Here is an 18,170-nt window from a genome sequence, read left to right as displayed (position 1 = left end):
TCCCAACAAAAGGGGAATGGTTAAGTAAACTATGTGAGTACCTGGAGTTAGCAAAATTGACGGATTTAATAAGGCATAAACCCAAAACTATTAATACAGAAACAATGGGAATGCTTAAATGAATATCTATACAAGCAGGGCTCAAATACGAAAGTTTGGTTGTGCTTAGACTAACCTTGGGGAGAATATGGAGAACATAAAGATTTGATGGATTATGAAAGAACCTAAGGAAGAGAAATGATTGAAGAACAGATGTAAAGGTGAGCAAGATAACATGTGGTGAATGCGGTGGAAGTCTTTTGTAATATTTTAACCAGGATTTACATATTGTAATATTTGAAGCATGAATTTGGTAATATTGGTTATGAAAAGTATTTTTTTCTTTTCTTTTGTCTTTTTCCTTTTTAGTCTGTATTTTGGAAAACATGTACATAAATGTGTTTACAGTGTTATGTATTGTTCTTTGTTTCTTTTTCTTTTCTTGAAAATTTTTAAAAATAAAAATAAAATAAAGACTTTTCAGCTGCTGTTAGATCTGCATTCGGACAAGGAAGAAGGCCAGTGTTGGGCTCAGACCAAAGTGATCGCAAATGCTAAACGAAAACAGAACCATCTCCTCTCAACAAGCAATATTCCAAGCACAATAGCTCCACGGTGTGGGGAGAAGTGGGAGAAACTACAAATTGTGATTGACTGCAATGGTTGGGCTCTTTAAACATTTTTAAATTATGATATTTTTTTCTTGCCGAGAAGAAAGAGAGCACAGTTGCTGTTACAGGTGTCTGAAGCCCACCTCCAAATCACTGGAAATGCAGATAGGGGTTTTCTGTTGCTTTGCAAACAGTGCTATATATATTGGACAAACAGGCTAAACCCTACTATGCCAAAAATAAATGAACACAAATCTGACATCGGGAATCACAAGACAGAGAAACCAGTAGAAGAACACTTCAATCTCCCAGGACATTCAATACAGGATCTCAAAGCAGCTGTCTTATTACAAAAGAATTTCAGGAATAGACTAGAAAGAGAAGTCGCTGAATTACAACTTATTACTAAACTGAAAACTAAGGAGAGACCTGGTCTGAATAGAGATATGAGATTCTTGTCTCATTACATATGCTAAAGCAGGGGTCAGCAAACTTTTTCAGCAGGGGGCCGGTCCACTGTCCTTCAGACCTTGTGCAAGGCCGGACTATATTTTGAAGGGGAAAAAATGAACGAATTCCTATGCCCCACAAATAACTCAGAGATGCGTTTTAAATAAAAGCACACATTCTACTCATGTAAAAACACCAGGCAGGCCACACAAATAATCCAGAGACGCATTTTAAATAAAAGGGCACATTCTACTCATGTAAAAACAGGCTGATTCCCAGACTGTCTGTGGGTTGGATTTAGAAGGCAATTGGGCCACATCTGCCCCCCAGGCCTTAGTTTGCCTAAAGTAAAGGGACCCCTGACCATTAGGTCCAGTTGTAACCGACTCTGGGGTTGCGGCGCTCATCTCGCTTTATGGGCCGAGGGAGCAGGTGTACAGCTTCCGGGACATGTGCCCAGCATGACTAAGCCGCTTCTGGCGAACCAGAGCAGCGCACGGAAACGCTGTTTACCTTCCCGCCAGAGCTGTACCTATTTATCTACTTGTACTCTGACGTGCTTTCGAACTGCTAGGTTGGCAGGAGTAGGGACTGAGCAACGGGAGCTCACCCCATCGCGGGGATTCGAACCGCCAACCTTCTGATTGGCAAGTCCTAGGCTCTGTGGTTTAACCCACAGCACCACCCGCGTCCCTTAGTTTGCCTACCCATGTGCTAAAGCTATTTTTGGTCATCTGCATACTATCCCTTGCTTTTTCCTGTAGGACTAATTGCAGTCGTTAACAGTCATCAAGAGTCAATCACCCATCTCCTACTACCCTCCTGAGAAAAACCCCAGCCCACCCTCCCACTATATACAGTGGTACCTCAGGTTAAGTACTTAATTCATTCCGGAGGTCCATACTTAACCTGAAACTGTTCTTAACCTGAAGCACCACTTTAGCTAATGGGGGCCTCCCGCTGCCGCTGCGCCACCAAAGCATGATTTCTGTCCTCATCCTGAAGCAAAGTTCTTAACCTGAAGCACTATTTCTGGGTTAGCAGAGTCTGTAACCTGAAGCGTATGTAACCTGAGGTACCACTGTATAAGGGTCTGGTGACTTCTGTTTCAGTGCATCTGAAGAAATGTGCATGCACACGAAAGCTTATACCCAGAACAAACTTAGTTGTTCTCTAAGGTGCTACTGGACATTATTTAAAACCTTTTATTATTATTATTTTTATTTTGACTGTGTCAGACCAACATGGCTATCTACATGAACCTAGTGCTGTAAAGTTGAGGGGGTGATTTTAGCTCAGCCCTATTCACACATCCATCGTGAAACACCCTTCTCGTGTGCATGTGAAAATGATGTGTGAATGCAACACCTTGGAGAAAGCGGGGAGGGGAAGAAAGAAAGAAAGAAAGGAAACTCAAAGTCATGTAATTTATTGATAAGACTCAGCCATTATTTTTGGCTTTTAATTGCAAATCTCATACAGCCAGTCAATTTCAACATTTTCTAAAATTGCGACTTCTCAATAATACATTTCCTCAGTTTGCATTCATACACATCATGGGGCATTTATTGGATAAAGTGCGAGTGAGAAGACTTCATAAAGGTCCAAAAAAACAACTGATGGAACCAGCAGGCCTTAAATCAGAAACATCACCTATGGATCACACACCCGATCCTGATTGTCATTCCCCTCTCTGAAAACAATCTCAGTTTTACTAAGAAACAGCAACTTCCAAGTACCAAAAGCCCAACTCTTATATCCCTAAAGAATGGGCGGAAACAGCGAAGGAGGTTTTGGCTAGAATAATAAACATTTGAGCCGTTCTTTTTATTTAAAAACAAACAAACCCCAAAGTAAACATCTGAAGGTATTTTTGGTCCCAATAAACAGATTAAACCGAAAGCCCTATTGATGTTATGGCTTATTTATTACGGGCAATATTCCCATCACACACACAAACACACCACCCTGAAATGCACAAGTTGGAATTAAATCTGTGGTTGAACTCTCCAAATGGAATTCCCTCCCATTTCAATCCGGAAACACATTTTGCTAATGCTCTCCAAAATGATCACCTTTTTAAAAAACCCAAAGTCAAACCTTCCTTGAATATAGAAATCTAGCACACAGAACATCAGAGAGATATCGACCTTCTTATATGGGAAATACATGACAGATGTGATCTCTCTACTGCCCTGGTTTTGCTGCACATGCAATGCCGTCTAAAAGCAACAGCAGGCACGTTCCATATGGCTGCACTATGAGAGACCAAGGGTGAATAGGAACATGGGAAGGTCTATCTAGACCAGTATTGTCAACACTGACTTGGCAGCTGCTCTCTGGGGCTTCAGGCAGGGATATTTCTCAGCCCTGCCTGGGAACTGAACCCGAGACCTTCCGCATGCAGAGAAGATGCTCTAACCACTGAGCCAAACCACCGCTTGCTATGTTAACTGTAAATGGTAATGGAAGTTCAACGCTTGTTGGAAGTCACGTGCAAGTCACCAAGTCAGTGGGTGTCTCTGCTACCTTGTAGTAGCGACTTACGTAGTTCCAACTATGCACTGTGTGAAATACTTTCTTTTGCCTGGTCTGAATCTCTTTACATCCATCTTCATCAAATTGTCCCCAAGTTAAAAGAGAGGAAGAAAAACTTCGCCCCGTCCACTTTCTCCAGACTGTGCATTTTCTACGAAAACTTTCCGCCCCTCTCCCACAAAGAGACATTTCAATAGGTCTAGCATATCCAGACCATTCTATATTCCCTTTATGAGACCCACCTCCCCCTTTTTGCTCAGGATTTCCCCAGAAATGGCGATGCTTATGTAGCCGCGCAGCTGAAACCCTGAACCAATCCTGCAACCTCTGGCAATCACGGAATCTCTGGCTAAATATTCACCTCTCATTTTTGTGCAATTGCATTCTGGGTTTTTGCTACTCAACGGGTGAGACGGACATGAGCCACTGAAAGCTCCACCCTTCTGCTACAGGAAATATGGCATTCTGAGATTTCAGTTGGCTTTGCCCACACGTTTGCACCCATGAGGTCTAGAACCTTGATCTCTTTAGGAAGAAAAAGAGAAATCTAAATCAGAGGCACAGCAATGTCTGCCCTCAGTACGAGGTTTTCCAGACTTTTATCGGCCTGCCACAAAATCACAACACAGATGCAAGTCCTGGGCAGAGAATTTGCCTGCCCTAACTTGTGCATGGAGGGAGCATCGAAGCAACAAATTCCTGGTGTTTCTTCCTGAGCATCCTTCAAGCGAGGCCTCGTCTACTCCCTGCCTTTTCCCGCCTTTGGGGACAACACCTTCGGGGATATGGGAATTACGAAATGAGCCCTTCGCCCAGGTTGGCAATATGTGGTTTTTTCCCCAGGCTGGGTACAAAGCCCAACCCCAGCCACGCATGTGCGCATGAGAGACAGATTTCTCTGTGTAAACATACAGCCCCGAGTGGGACTCCTTTATACTGCCCAGAGGCCCAGAGCTGGCAGTAAAATTACGCCCGGGACTTGTATTTGAAAACACTTCCCCCCCACTTCTTGAAAAGGCACCGTTGTATAAAAATCAAATCAAAACAAAACAAAACAAAACGCGCTGGTCCCCTTTTAAAAATGAAGGCATGCACAGTACATGATGCAGGTACAGATATAGATATATGCTGTATATTGCGAGATCGGATGTACAGATGGCACAAAGGGAACCGTTCTTCTTTTAGATGTTAGTGAGGACGTTGCTGGTGAGCAACTGCACCTTGAGGGTCCCCGGAAGCTCGTTGACACGTTTGCTGCCTTTGTCCTCCAGATGGAGAATGTGCATTGACAGGAGGTTGTTGGGGTCACCTGCAAGGCTCACCTGGCCCAAAAAGGTGTCGCTGATTAGGTTATGGTCCCAGACCTGGAGGGAGAGAAGCAGAGGTTGGTGGACAATCAGAGAAGGAACGTGCCCACAGACCAGGGCTGCGTGTATCCGCTCGCATCCACGATGGACCTAGGAGACCTTGACCAACCGAAATCTAAAAAGCTAAGCATCTAGTCCTCAAGATTGAAGAGAAAAGCTGGACATGGTTAAAGGTAAAGGGACCCCTGACCATTAGGTCCAGTCGTGGCCGACTCCGGGGTTGCAGCGCTCATCTCGCTTTACTGGCGGAGGGAGCCGGCGTACAGCTTCCAGGTCATGTGGCCAGCATGACTAAGCCGCTTCTGGCAAACCAGAGCAGCGCCATTTACCTTCCCGCCGGAGTGGTACCTATTTATCTACTTGCACTTTGACGTGCTTTCGAACTGCTAGGTTGGCAGGAGCAGGGGCTGAGCAATGGGAGTTCACCCTGTCGCCAGGATTCGAACCGCCGACCTTCTGATCGGCAAGTCCTAGGCTCTGTGGTTTAACCCACAGTGCCACCTGCGTCCCTGCACATGGTTAGGCTGCGATAAAAAGAACAGCCTTCTTAGTCCGCAGCGGAAGCTGAAAGAACTACGGTAGCCTAGGAAATCAATGTTTTCGAGAAGGAAGAGGGTGGGGAGAGTGATGAAAATTAAAGGTTTAGGAAGCTGGATTCATTCTGTGGCTCATCGCCACTTCTGCGGAATCGTGCCACAGATGAACAGCCTTGGCTGCAGCTTCATGTGGACGTGCCTGCTATAGTACTATGATCCTTTGATAAAGGAAACCTCACCTGAATGACAATGGGCTGCCCGGGCTTCTTGCGGTAGAACAGGCCTTTCACGTCAAACTCTGGCGTCACAGTGCTTTTCACCACCGGCGAACGGATCTTCTCGCCTTCACATTTAATGATCACGTAGGGGTCCGCGCCTGAATTAAAACGACAACAACGGTTGTTGAAGCCCCGAGTCCGGTTTGTCAGCAGCCCAAAGCTCCCCTGCTCTCTGGAAGCGACTCTCCCCCTCTCCTAGCTGTCAACGTTTCCCTTTTTTCAAGGGAAATTCCCTTATTCCGAATAGGATTCCTCGCAAGAAAAGGGAAAAGTGGACAGCTATGCCCCCTCTCCTCCTCACCCCCCCCCCCTGCAGATTTCGGGCATGACGCGTGGGTGTGGTTGAAAATGGGGGTGGGATCGAAGCCCTGCACCTTCTTGCGAATCCTGGTTCTTCAGCCCAGAAGCCGAGACGACGTGGACTTGCGACACCATCTGCGGGTAGCCACACATCCCACTCCAACAGGTGTGCGGGGGCTCATCCAGGGTCAGCTCCCTACAGGGTGGATAAAAATCAATGATTTTTTAAGAAGAAAAATCAATAAAAATTGGATTTTTAAAAATTTAAATCAGATTTTATTTTTTTTAAAATAATATTTATTAAAGTTTTAAAGGTTACAAAAAGAAAAAGAAAAAACACCAAGTTAAACAAAAACTTAACAACACATCACAATAAGAAAAAAAGAGAATAGAAAAAAGAAAAATAATAATTATAAAAAACAGAAAAATAGAAACAATTAAAAAAAACACACAACGAACCTTCCCATAACTTATCTTTCATTTGCTTGTTTCCTTGACTTCCTCGCACCTCCCTTTTTTGTATTCTAGTTCGGTTAGCTATTTCAGCAAATCCTTTCCATCCTTCCCAATTTTTATCCTATAATTTATCTTAATATAATGTATCTTTACCTTTCCTCCTTTCATCCATTAACAGTCTATTTTTACTTAGTCCTTTATAATATTTCTGCTAAAGCCACATAACTTCATTCCAGCCTCCTTCTAACATTCTTTAATTTTACAATGTTTCTGTAAATAAACTTTAAATTTCTTCCAATCTTCTTCCACTGACTCTTCTCCCTGGTCTCGGATTCTGCCAGTCATTTCCGCCAGTTCCATGTAGTCCATCACCTTCATCTGCCATTCTTCCCGGGTGGGTAGATCTTGTGTCTTCCAGTACTTTGCAATAAGTATTCTTACTGCTGTTGTAGCATACATAAAGAAAGTTCTATCCTTCTTTGACACCAATTGGCCGACCATGCCCAGGAGAAAGGCCTCCGGTTTCTTCAGATATTTTTTATTTAAATCAGATTTTTAAAATAAAATGCTTTTGGAGGGAAAATCTTTCTAAAGATAGTTTTCTATTTAAGTTACATTATAGGCTATTCATCAGGAAATAAGGGTTTGTTTTTAAGTTTTTCATGTGTGCCAAAACTCAGTCTAAGTATTCTTTTTGAAAAAAAATTGTTTAATCACATCAGTTGTTTTAGTTAAATAAGTTGTTTAAATTGTTATTAAGGAAATGATTATTTTTCTCCTTCCAATCAAGCACAGCAGAAAAGTTGTCCAAATAGAAACAACAATTTCATAATTGCCTGTCTTTGTGTTTCTAACAGTATAACTAAATCAGTAATTTTCAATAAAACCATAAAAACTACTCTGAAAATTTATTATTCCAAAAACGAAACCTTCATCTGGTTGTAAATATTAAGATTATACCAGCAAGAATGGGTCTTTCTATTAAAATATATATATATAATTTAAATCAAATCTTACTGACTAGTGATTTAAATCAAGTCTGAAAATTTATTATTCCAAAAACGAAACCTTTATCTGGTGGTAAATATTAAGATTATTAAAAAAAAAATGATTTAAATCAAGTCTGAAAATTATTCCAAAATATTGTAATTGTAAATATTAAGATTATAAAAAAAAAAAATGATTTAAATCAAGTCTGAAAATTTATTATTCCACAAACGAAACCTTCATCCGGTTGTAAATATTATGATTATTAAAAAAAAAAAAAGATTTAAATCAAGTCTTACTGACTAGTGATTTAAATCGATTTAATTTAAATCCACTTTCTGAAACAAACAAACAAACAAACAAACAAACAAACAAACAAATAAAGTAAGTAAGTAAGTCTTACTGACTGGTGATTTAAATCAAGTCATATTGACCAGTGATTTAAACCGTGATTTAAATCAATCTGATTTAAATCAAATCCACCCTGGTTCCCTGGAAAGAAGACACCTGAGAGATGTCCGTGACTTTGCCCCTGAACTCCAAGCATCCTCTATTATCAGAGTCCCACTAAGCGCTGGGTGGGCAGGCAGCCAGGTGCAGATATGGTCCCAGCCAGGATCAAAAGGCTACAGGAAGCCTCCGCTCCATGGAGAGCAGCTTACTGGCAGTCAGAAGGCACATCTGTGAACACCCTGAGGAGGAACTCGCCCACGTGGCCGGCCTCGAAGGTGGTGGGGATGATAACATAGCGCCCTTCCTTCAGGTCCGTCCTCAGGAAGACGATGCGGGAATTGATGTAGATGGAGCTGGCGACCTTGGGCTGCAAGGTGTGCATCCGGTAAGTCCGATTCAGCTCCACCTGGGCAGAATAAAGCACAGGAACGAAGAAGAAGAAGAGTGTGAAACTACGGAACTCACTGCCACATGAGGCAACACAGGTGGCTTTGAAAGAGGACCTTATCTAACAATCAGTAGATAAGGTTAAAGAAGAATGGGAATGTCATAAAAATTATTTGACAAAATTTGGTCCCAATAATAATGCTTGGCTGTGTCTAGATTCATTTCACAGACAGAAGAATAATTTCATACTCCAAGGTGGGGACAAATAATTAAACATAGATTAAAAAGAGTAATACTGTAGTTGACTTGAAACTGAAAAGAGTAGACGGAAGTCAACAAATCTGAATATATTGAACACTGCTTACTGTTGATTGATAGATATTTATATTTTTAAATAGTTTTTCAGTTTTGCTCTTTGGTTTTCTTTTTCTTTTTTCCTTTCCTTTCCTCTCTCTCCCATCTTTTGTCATTTATTCTTTGTAATGTTATTATATTTACCTATTTATACTTATATAGTTATCTTAGATTTCTTTTATTATGTACACCGTAACAATTATTTCAGTCTAAGAATATCCAATATAAGCCCATCTTTTTTTAAATGTTCTTTCGTGTGTGTGTGTGTGTGTGTGTGTGAATTGTGGAAAAAAGAAAGATAAGAGGACCGGGCAAATTCCTGGAGGAGAGGGCTGTCGATGGCTACTAGTTACAACTGCTGGGCTCTACCTCCATGAAAAGCTTTTAAAAGCAAAAGTCAGAAAGGCGAACAAACTTCTGAATCATTTCTTCCGAGTCCACAATATTGTGAGTAGGGGTGTTATGTACTGAGTTGAATAGGATCCAAAATGCAGCAGTCTGTTTGGTCTTAGAACAATAGGATGCAGAATGCAGCAGTCTGATTGGTCCTAGAACAATAGGATGCAGAATGCAGCAGTCTGATTGGTCCGCAGGAGCCACCCAATCCAACTCCAGGTGGAAATGAATCCGCAACCTGATTGGCCTACAGGTGAATCCCGGAATTAGCCAATCACTTGGGGCCCATTGTGTAAATAATGTATATAAAGCAGACATTATGGGGGAACTTCCATTCCCCCTCACCACTATGAGATGAATAAAGAGCATTAAATCCACTCTCGACTCCGAGTATATTTCAGGGGGTGTTACGATAGAAACAGACACAGCAGTAGAAATTGCTGGTGTTTGCTTTTTCATCTTGTGTGCGGAACGGGTATCAATCCAGCCAATGATTGGCATTTGCTGCCACTGTTGCTTTCAGTCAGCAAACCACACCTATTCGATTATGTTTCCAAACCCCCTACCCACATTTGCATGTCGGTTGCTCTGCGCCAAAACAAACAGAGCGAAAAAGCGTAAGGAAAATGTAACTGGTGCAACTTACGCTAGCCACGTAAAGTCGCCGCAGAAGATAGTAAGAATAAGGATGCAATTTCTGCAGCAGAACCGCAGGAGAGTAGAAACAGCACTGCGGGCAACAAACGTAGAGCAGAACGGAAAGCAATGCCTCCACGCGTCTCTAACTCACAGCTGTCCATGGAGGCGCAGGTTAATTCTGTGTCCAGGGCAGCTGTTTACCAGCTCCACCTGGTACGCAGGCTAAGACCCTGTCTGCCCACAGATTGTCTCGCCAGAGTGGTGCATGCTCTAGTTATCTCCTGCTTGGACTACTGCAATGTGCTCTCTGTGGGGCTACCTTTGAAGGTAACCTGGAAACTGCAATTAATCCAGAATGCGGCAATGAGACTGGGGACTGGGAGTGGCCGCCAAGACCATATAACACCGGTCCTGAAAGATCTTCATTGGCTCCCAGTACATTTCCAAGCACAATTCAAAGTGCTGGTGTTGACCTTTAAAGCCCTAAATGGCTTCGGTCCAGTATACCTGAAGGAGCGTCTCCACCCCCATCGTTCAGCCCAGAAACTGAGGTCCAGCGCCAAGGGCCTTCCAGCGGTTCCCTCACTGCGAGAAGCCAAGTTACAGGAAACCAGGCAGAGGGCCTACTTGGTGGTGGCACCCGCCCTGTGGAACGCCCTCCCAGCAGATGTCAAGGCAATAAATAACTATTTTACTTTTAAAAGACAACTGAAGGCGGCCTTGTTTAGGGAAGTTTATAATGTCTGATGCTGTATTGTTTTTAATACAGGGGTACCTTGGGTCCCACATTTCCGTGTGCTGCTCTGGTTCTCTCTCATGCTGGCCACATGACCCGGAAGCTGTCTGCGGACAAACGCCGGCTCCCTCGGCCAATAAAGCGAGATGAGCGCCGCAACCCCAGAGTCGGTCACGACTGGACCTAATGGTCAGGGGCCCCTTTACCTTTACCTCGGGTTAAGTACTTAATTCGTTCTGGAGGTCCGTTCTTAACCTGAAACTGTTCTTAACCTGAAGCTCCACTTTAACTAATGGGGCCTCCCGCTGCCACTGGAGCACGATTTCTGTTCTTATCCTGAAGCAAAGTTCTTAACCTGAAGCACTATTTCTGGGTTAGCGGAGTGTGTAACCTGAAGCGTATGTAACCCGAGGTACCACTGTATTCAGTTGGAAGACGCCCAGATTGGCTGGGGAAACCCAGCCAGATGGGTGGGGAATAAATAATAAATTATTATTATTATTATTATTAACGGTGAGAAGCAAGAAGCAGAAACAGGCCAGCGGTTCACACAAACACACACTCCTGACCTTATAGATGTCGAATCCGATCGCCAGGTTCTCCCCCTTTCCCTCCTTCCGACTGGTCTGTTTGGGCTTCTGCTGGATGCAAATGAGCACTTCGTCTTCCGTTTTCTTGACGTCAAAAACGTACTGGGCAGGAAAAGAAAAACAATGGAAAATGAGACGAATTTAAATTTTTTTTGCGGGGGGAGCACTTGGTTGGCAGCCTCCAAGACGTGGGGCTCTAGCGCCCACCGTTCTTTGGCATGCCTTCTTGGCCAGAGGCCGAGCTACAAATCTGGGAGTTCCCGGTTCGACGGAGGTTTCAGGCCATTTCCCCGTCTCTACCTGGCCTGAGCTCCGGAAAAGGGTTGTAGCTCAGTGGCAGAGCAGTCGCTTGGCATGCAGAAGGTGCCAGGTTCAATCCCTGGGATCTCTAGGCACGGCTGGCATAGATCTCCGGCCTGAAACCCTGGAGAGAGCTGCTGCCAGCCTGTGTGGGTACCGTATTTTTCGCTCTATAGGACACACTTTTCCCCCTCCAAAAATTAAGGGGAAATGTGTGTGCGTCCTATACAGTGGTGCCCCGCAAGACGAACGCCTCGCAAGACGGAAAACCCGCTAGACGAAAGGGTTTTCCGTTTTGGAGGTGCTTCGCAAAACAAATTTCCCTATGGGCTTGCTTCGCAAGACGAAATGTCTAGCGAGTTCCTGCGGGTTTTTTCCCCTTTCCCCCCCCTTTTCCTAAGCCGCTAAGCCGCTTATCAGCTGATCCGCTAAAAGCCGCTAAACCGCTGTCAATGGGCTTGCTTCGCAAGACGAAAAAACCGCTATACGAAGAGCCTCACGGAACGGATTAATTTCATCTTGCGAGGCACCACTGTAGAGCGAATGCAGGCTGCGCGGCTAAGCCCAAAGCCAGAACAGGGAGACGGGATGGCAGCGGGGTGCTGTGCTCCAAAGGCTTCAGGGATCTTTGAGGCTGGGGGGGGAGCAGCGCTTCCCCCCACCGCCAGCCCCACAAGCTCGGGTGAATGCACCTTGAACACACCTTGTTTTAGAGGGAGAGAACAAGAAAAAACATTTTTTCCCCTGTTCTCCCTCTCCTATGGTCCGGTGCGTCCTATGGTCCGGTGCATCCTATCGAGCGAAAAATACGGTAACTCTGAGCTAGATGCGCCAATGGTCTGATTCTGTATAAGGCAACTTCCTACGTTCTCACGTTCCTTGCTTAAGCTGGCCCCAGTCTCTCAGTCCCTGTACCAAGCATAGGCAAACTCGGCCCGCCAGATGTTTTGGGACTACAACTCCCATCATCCCTAGCTAACAGGGATGATGGGAGTTGTAGTCCCAAAACATCTGGAGGGCTGAGTTTGTCTACGCCTGAACTTTCTAATAAGCTGAGAGCTGTTAGAAGACTCCTGTTTCCTTCCCAGATTTGCGATCCCTAGGGTAGTTTCACAGTCAATCCGCCCTTCCAAAGGGACTCTGGGAACTATAGCTCTGTGAAGGAAATAGGGGATTTCTAAACTACTCTCAGCACCCACCAATCAGTTTATTACGGTCATAGACCAGCGGTTTAAAAATAGTTAAAATACAAAATTATAAAAGCAAGGTACAATCAATCTAAAAGCAAGCCAGAATTAGGGCAGGGAGACCAGAATTAGTGACCAGCAGGTTAAAACAACTAGAATTATAAAATAAAATAAAATTATAGAATACTACATAATAATATACTCATGTGACTTCCCTCTCCCACTACTCATCATTTCTTAGTCTTAGAGTTCTTGTTTACCTTGCATCTTATATATCTCATCATTCATGTTCTTAATACGATTAATTTTTTGCAGGTTTTCCTCTACAAACTTAATCTATACAGATTGAGGTTGAATCCTGACAAGACAGAAGTACTGTTTTGGGGGGACAGGAGGTGGGTGGGTGTGGAGGACTCCCTGGTTCTGAATCGGGTAACTGTGCCCCTGAAGGACCAGGTGTGCAGCCTGGGAGTCATTTTGGACTCACAGCTGTCCATGGAGGCACAGGTCAATTCTGTATCCAGGGCAGCTGTCTACCAGCTCCATCTGGTATGCAGGCTGAGACCCTGTCTGCCCACGGACTGTCTTGCCAGAGTGGTGCATGCTCTAGTTATCTCCCGCTTGGACTACTGCAATGCGCTCTATGTGGGGCTACCTTTGAAGGTGACCCAGAAACTACAACTAATCCAGAATGCAGCAGCTAGACTGCTGATTGGGAGCGGCAGCCGGGACCACATATCACCAGTCTTGAAAGACCTACTTTGGCTCCCAGTATGTTCCTGAGCACAATTCAAAGTGTTGGTGCTGACCTTTAAAGCCCTAAACGGCCTTGGTCCAGTATACCTGAAGGAGCGTCTCCACCCCCATCGTTCTGCCCGGACGCTGAGGTCCGGCGCCGAGGGCCTTCTGGCGGTTCCCTCGCTACGAGAAGCCAAGTTACAGGGAACCAGGCAGAGGGCCTTCTCAGTAGTGGCACCTGCCCTGTGGAACGCCCTCCCACCAGATGTGAAAGAGAAAAATAACTACCAAACTTTTAGAAGACATCTGAAGGCAGCCTTGTTTGGGGAAGCTTTTAATGTTTAATAGGTTATTGTATTTTAGTGTTTTGTTGGAAGCCGCCCAGAGTGGCTGGGGAGGCCCAGCCAGATGGGTGGGGTATAAATAAATTATTATTATTATTATTATTATTATTATTATTATTATTATTATTATTATATTACATACCAATGTGAGCTGCGGGAAAACCTGCCGCCTTCTTTGCCCTTTGCAACCGGCTCATTGCCAGCTTCCCCAGGTTTTCGAGTCCAGTTGCAGACAGTGGAAGGTAGTCTCAGTGGCAGAGACGCGCATTGCCCCCTTGGGAACACCTTGCTCCCTCTCACCTGCCGCTCACCTGTGGGTTCTGCAGGAAGGTATCCCTGTTGTTGACGCAGCCCCCGCAGCGGTTCTTCAAGGGGTCTTCGTGCTTGGTCCAGGCCCCCCGCAAGACCACCTCCTCCCAGGTCTTATGGATGCTAAGGTACGACGTGTTGATGAGGCGGCACTTGATGATGTCAGTGAAATACCTGCAGAAGTCTTCAAACGTCATCCTGAAGAGGATGGGGAAGAGTTCAAGAAGGACACTGACAAACTGGAACGTGTCCAGAGGAGGGCAACCAAAATGGTCAAAGGCCTGGAAACGATGCCTTATGAGGAACGGCTAAGGGAGCTGGGCATGTTTAGCCTGGAGAAGAGGAGGTTAAGGGGTGATATGATAGCCATGTTCAAATATATAAAAGGATGTCACATAGAGGAGGGAGAAAGGTTGTTTTCTGCTGCTCCAGAGAAGCGGACACGGAGCAATGGTTCCAAACTACAAGAAAGAAGATTCCACCTCAACATTAGGAAGAACTTCCTGACAGTAAGAGCTGTTCAACAGTGGAATTTGCTGCCAAGGAGTGTGGTGGAGTCTCCTTCTTTGGAGGTCTTTAAGCAGAGGCTTGACAACCATATGTCAGGAGTGCTCTGATGGTGTTTCCTGCTTGGCAGGGGGTTGGACTCGATGGCCCTTGTGGTCTCTTCCAACTCTATGATTCTATGATTCTATGAAATCTCGACTCAGGACCGCAATACCTCAAGCACCATCTCTTTCCATACAAACATACCTGGACCCTGAGATCATCTTCTGAGGCCCTCCTTCGCATGCCTCCTCCTCGAGAGGTCCAGAGGGTGGCAACACAAGAACGGGGCCTTCTCTGCAGTGGCTCCCCGTCTGTGGAATGCTCTCCCCAGGGAAGTTCGCCTGACATTTTGCCTTTAGGCGCCAGGCAAAAACGTTCCTTTTTAACTAGGCCTTTGGTTGATTTGATTGACATCCTATGCCCTTTCAAAATTTGGGTGTGTGTGGTTTTTTTTTTGAGGGGGGGTTATTGGGTTGGTTTTATTTAATTTTTCATTAGGTATTTTGTGGTTTTATTTCTTGATTTTATTCCGTGAACCACCCTGAGACCCCCGGGTATAAGGCGGTATATAAATTCAATCAATAATAAGCAAGCAAGTAAGTAAAGAGTTCAAAAGGGACGCGGGTGGCACTGTGGGTTAAATCACAGAGCCTAGGACTTGCCAATCAGAAGGTCGGCGGTTTGAATCCCCACGACGGGGTGAGCTCCCGTTGCTCAGTCCCTGCTCCTGCCAACCTAGCAGTTCGAAAGCCTGTCAAAGTGCAAGTAGATAAATAGGTACCACTCTGGCGGGAAGGTAAACGGCGTTTCCGTGCGCTGCTCTGGTTCACCAGAAGCGGCTTAGTCATGCCGGCCACATGATCCGGAAGCTGTACGCCGGCTCCCTCGGCCTGTAAAGCGAGATGAGCGCCGCAACCCCAGAGTCGGTCACGACTGGACCTAATGGTCAGGGGTCCCTTTACCCTTTACTAAAGAGTTCAAATCTCGACTCAAAGCCTGGCCAGGTTAAACGGGCCTCGTATCCCTTTCTTCTGGTGTGGCGCCACCTTTAAGATACTTCAGCTAGCTCAATCTGACCCAGAAACGCTATCTGAGGGTGACTGCTATAGCATGAGACTCCTCATCTAGAGGTTGTGGGTTCGAGTCCCAGGATGGACAAAAGATTCCTGCATTGCAGGGGGTTGGACTAGATGATCCTCGTAGCCCCCTCCAACTCTACAATTGTATGATTTTGTGACTTTTTGTGGCTCTGTACTGCTTCCACAGCTGAAGGAAGCAATGCTTCTATATACAGTGGTACCTTGGTTCCCAAACGTCGAAAACCCAGAATTAAGTGTTTCAGTTTTCAAGCGTTTTTCGTAAGCCGAGCGTCCGATGCAGCTGTCGGCTATTGTTTCCGGGGTGCCTGCACCAATCAGAAGCTGCGCCTTGGTTTTCGAACATTTCGGAAGTCAAACAGAGTTCCGGAACGGATTACGTTTGATGCTTTTGTTTTTGCTATTTATTTTGCGTTTTTGTTTTTGAGGCTTTTTCGGTTAATTTGTTTTTGTGACTGTTTGGAGCCCAGTTCAGCTACTGATTAATTGATTGCGTGACTGCGGAAATGGATGAAAGCCCCCCCATCCAAACAACGACTATCATCAGTGAGGGTATGAAAAATATTGAATTTTAATTTTTATCATCTACAACGCTGTCTTATTTATTTTATGGTACAGTATACTGATTATTGCTTTCCTTTTATGGATCAATGGTCTACTTAGATAGTAAAATTCATGGGAAATTGCTGTTTTAGGGGTTGTTTTTAAAAGTCTGAAATGGATTGATCCGTTTTGCATTACTTTCTATGGGAAAGCATGCCTTGGTTTTGGAACGCTTTGGTTTTGGAACGGACTTCCAGAACGGATTAAGTTTGAGAACCAAGGTACCGCTGTTCCCATTGCTTGAAATCACAGAGCCCTCCTGCACTCAGGTAAACTTTTTATAGGCATCTGGTTGGCCACTGTGACCTAGTCTAGCACTCTAACCACTGCTCCGTGCTGTCCTTTTTTGCGAGAGAGGGAAACCTCCCTCTATCCACTTTCTCAACAATGTACATCATTTTTGTACAGTTCCATCACATCTCCCTTTAATCATCCTCCCCCCCCCCCAACCTAAATTAAAAAGCCCCGACTTTTTAACTTCTTAACTTTTTAAGAATGGAGTGGAAGTACAGTGGTACCTCAGGTTAAGTACTTAATTCGTTCCAGAGGTCTGTACTTAACCTGAAACTGTTCTTAACCTGAAGCACCACTTTAGCTAATGGGGCCTCCTGCTGCTGCCGTGCTGCCGGAGCACGATTTCTGTTCTCATCCTGAAGCAAAGTTCTTAACCTGAAGCAGTATTTCTGGGTTAGCGGAGTCTGTAACCTGAAGCGTCCGTAACCGGAAGAGTATGTAACCTGAGGTACCACTGTACGGTAATTTAAAGATTATATGTCAAAATATTGTTCTAAAAATGACATGCTAATATGTATAGAAAAAAAATGTAAGCAATAATAAAACCAATAAAGAAAGAAGGAAAAATAAGAATTTAACAAAAAATAATTCATATTTTCTTTCTACCTTTTTTCCTTGCATTCTATAATAAAGAAGCCAAATTGCTGTGGAGGGAATTAGAGTGTGGGTGGTGGGTTTTATAATTAAGTGTGTAATCATGTAGCTGTTGTAATTTAGATATTATATTTTATGTGAGGGAATCATTGGGGATTTTGGTTATTATGTATATATGTTAAGTTTCAATAAAGATCTTTGAAAAAAAAATCAAAATTAAAAAGCCATTTCCATTGCCCATTTCGGCGCCAATCCCAGGTCAAAACCTAGCACCCCCGTAACAAACTTAAATCTGGGATTGGCAGCTTTTGTACTGAGGAAAAGACCCGATAGTTGCACTGGGCCACGATGAGAGAGATAAGGAATTATCTGTTTTTGCTTCATACGCACAATGTTAACTCACCAAAACTCCCCATCGTCTTGGACAGTCATTCCCAGTTTTTCTCTCTCGCTATTGCTGACTTTCTGCCATTCCTCCGAGCTGTGGGAACGACAGGAGGACGCATGAGGGGAAACACAGAAATCATATTAATGTGGTTACATGACACATCTTATATACAGAATTCATCATGAGAAAGGCTGGGCTGGATGAATCCCTAGCCGGAATTAAGATTGCCGGAAGAAATATCAACAACCTCAGATATGCAGATGACACAACTTCACTGGCAGAAAGTGAGGAGGAATTAAAGAACCTCTTAATGAGGGTGAAAGAGGAGAGCGCAAAATATGGTCTGAAGCTCAACATCAAAAAACGAAGATCATGGCCACTGGTCCCATCACCTCCTGGCAAATAGAAGGGGAAGAAATGGAGGCAGTGAGAGATTTTACTTTCTTGGGCTCCATGATCACTGCAGATGGTGACAGCAGCCATGAAATTAAAAGACGCATGCTTCTTGGGAGAAAAGCAATGACAAACCTAGACAGCATCTTAAAAAGCAGAGACATCACCTTGCCAACAAAGGTCCGTATAGTTAAAGCTATGGTTTTCCCGGTAGTGATGTATGGAAGTGAGAGCTGGACCATAAAGAAGGCTGATCG

General features: G+C 44.4%; 1 protein-coding gene across 1 annotated transcript in view; it reads right to left on the bottom strand.

Moving 5' to 3' along the window:
- Positions 1–2,513: 2,513 nt before the first annotated feature.
- The window catches only part of CAPN5 (calpain 5), a 97,141-nt gene continuing 81,484 nt past the window's right edge, over positions 2,514–18,170 (bottom strand). Inside the window, exons 7-13 of the mRNA XM_081860406.1 lie at positions 17,536–17,613; positions 13,998–14,193; positions 11,097–11,219; positions 8,225–8,421; positions 6,194–6,315; positions 5,781–5,917; positions 2,514–5,002 (exon numbers count right to left, since the gene is read on the bottom strand). Coding sequence (XP_081716532.1) covers positions 4,820–5,002; positions 5,781–5,917; positions 6,194–6,315; positions 8,225–8,421; positions 11,097–11,219; positions 13,998–14,193; positions 17,536–17,613 — 1,036 coding nt within the window. The 3' untranslated portion in view covers positions 2,514–4,819. The remainder of the gene's footprint in view (positions 5,003–5,780; positions 5,918–6,193; positions 6,316–8,224; positions 8,422–11,096; positions 11,220–13,997; positions 14,194–17,535; positions 17,614–18,170) is intronic.

The sequence above is a fragment of the Podarcis erhardii genome, assembly GCF_964252035.2.
Source record: "Podarcis erhardii genome assembly, chromosome: 4".
Taxonomy (NCBI): Eukaryota; Metazoa; Chordata; class Lepidosauria; order Squamata; family Lacertidae; genus Podarcis; species Podarcis erhardii.
Note: the sequence above shows the minus strand (reverse complement) of the source record. Positions and strands in the feature narration are given on the sequence as shown.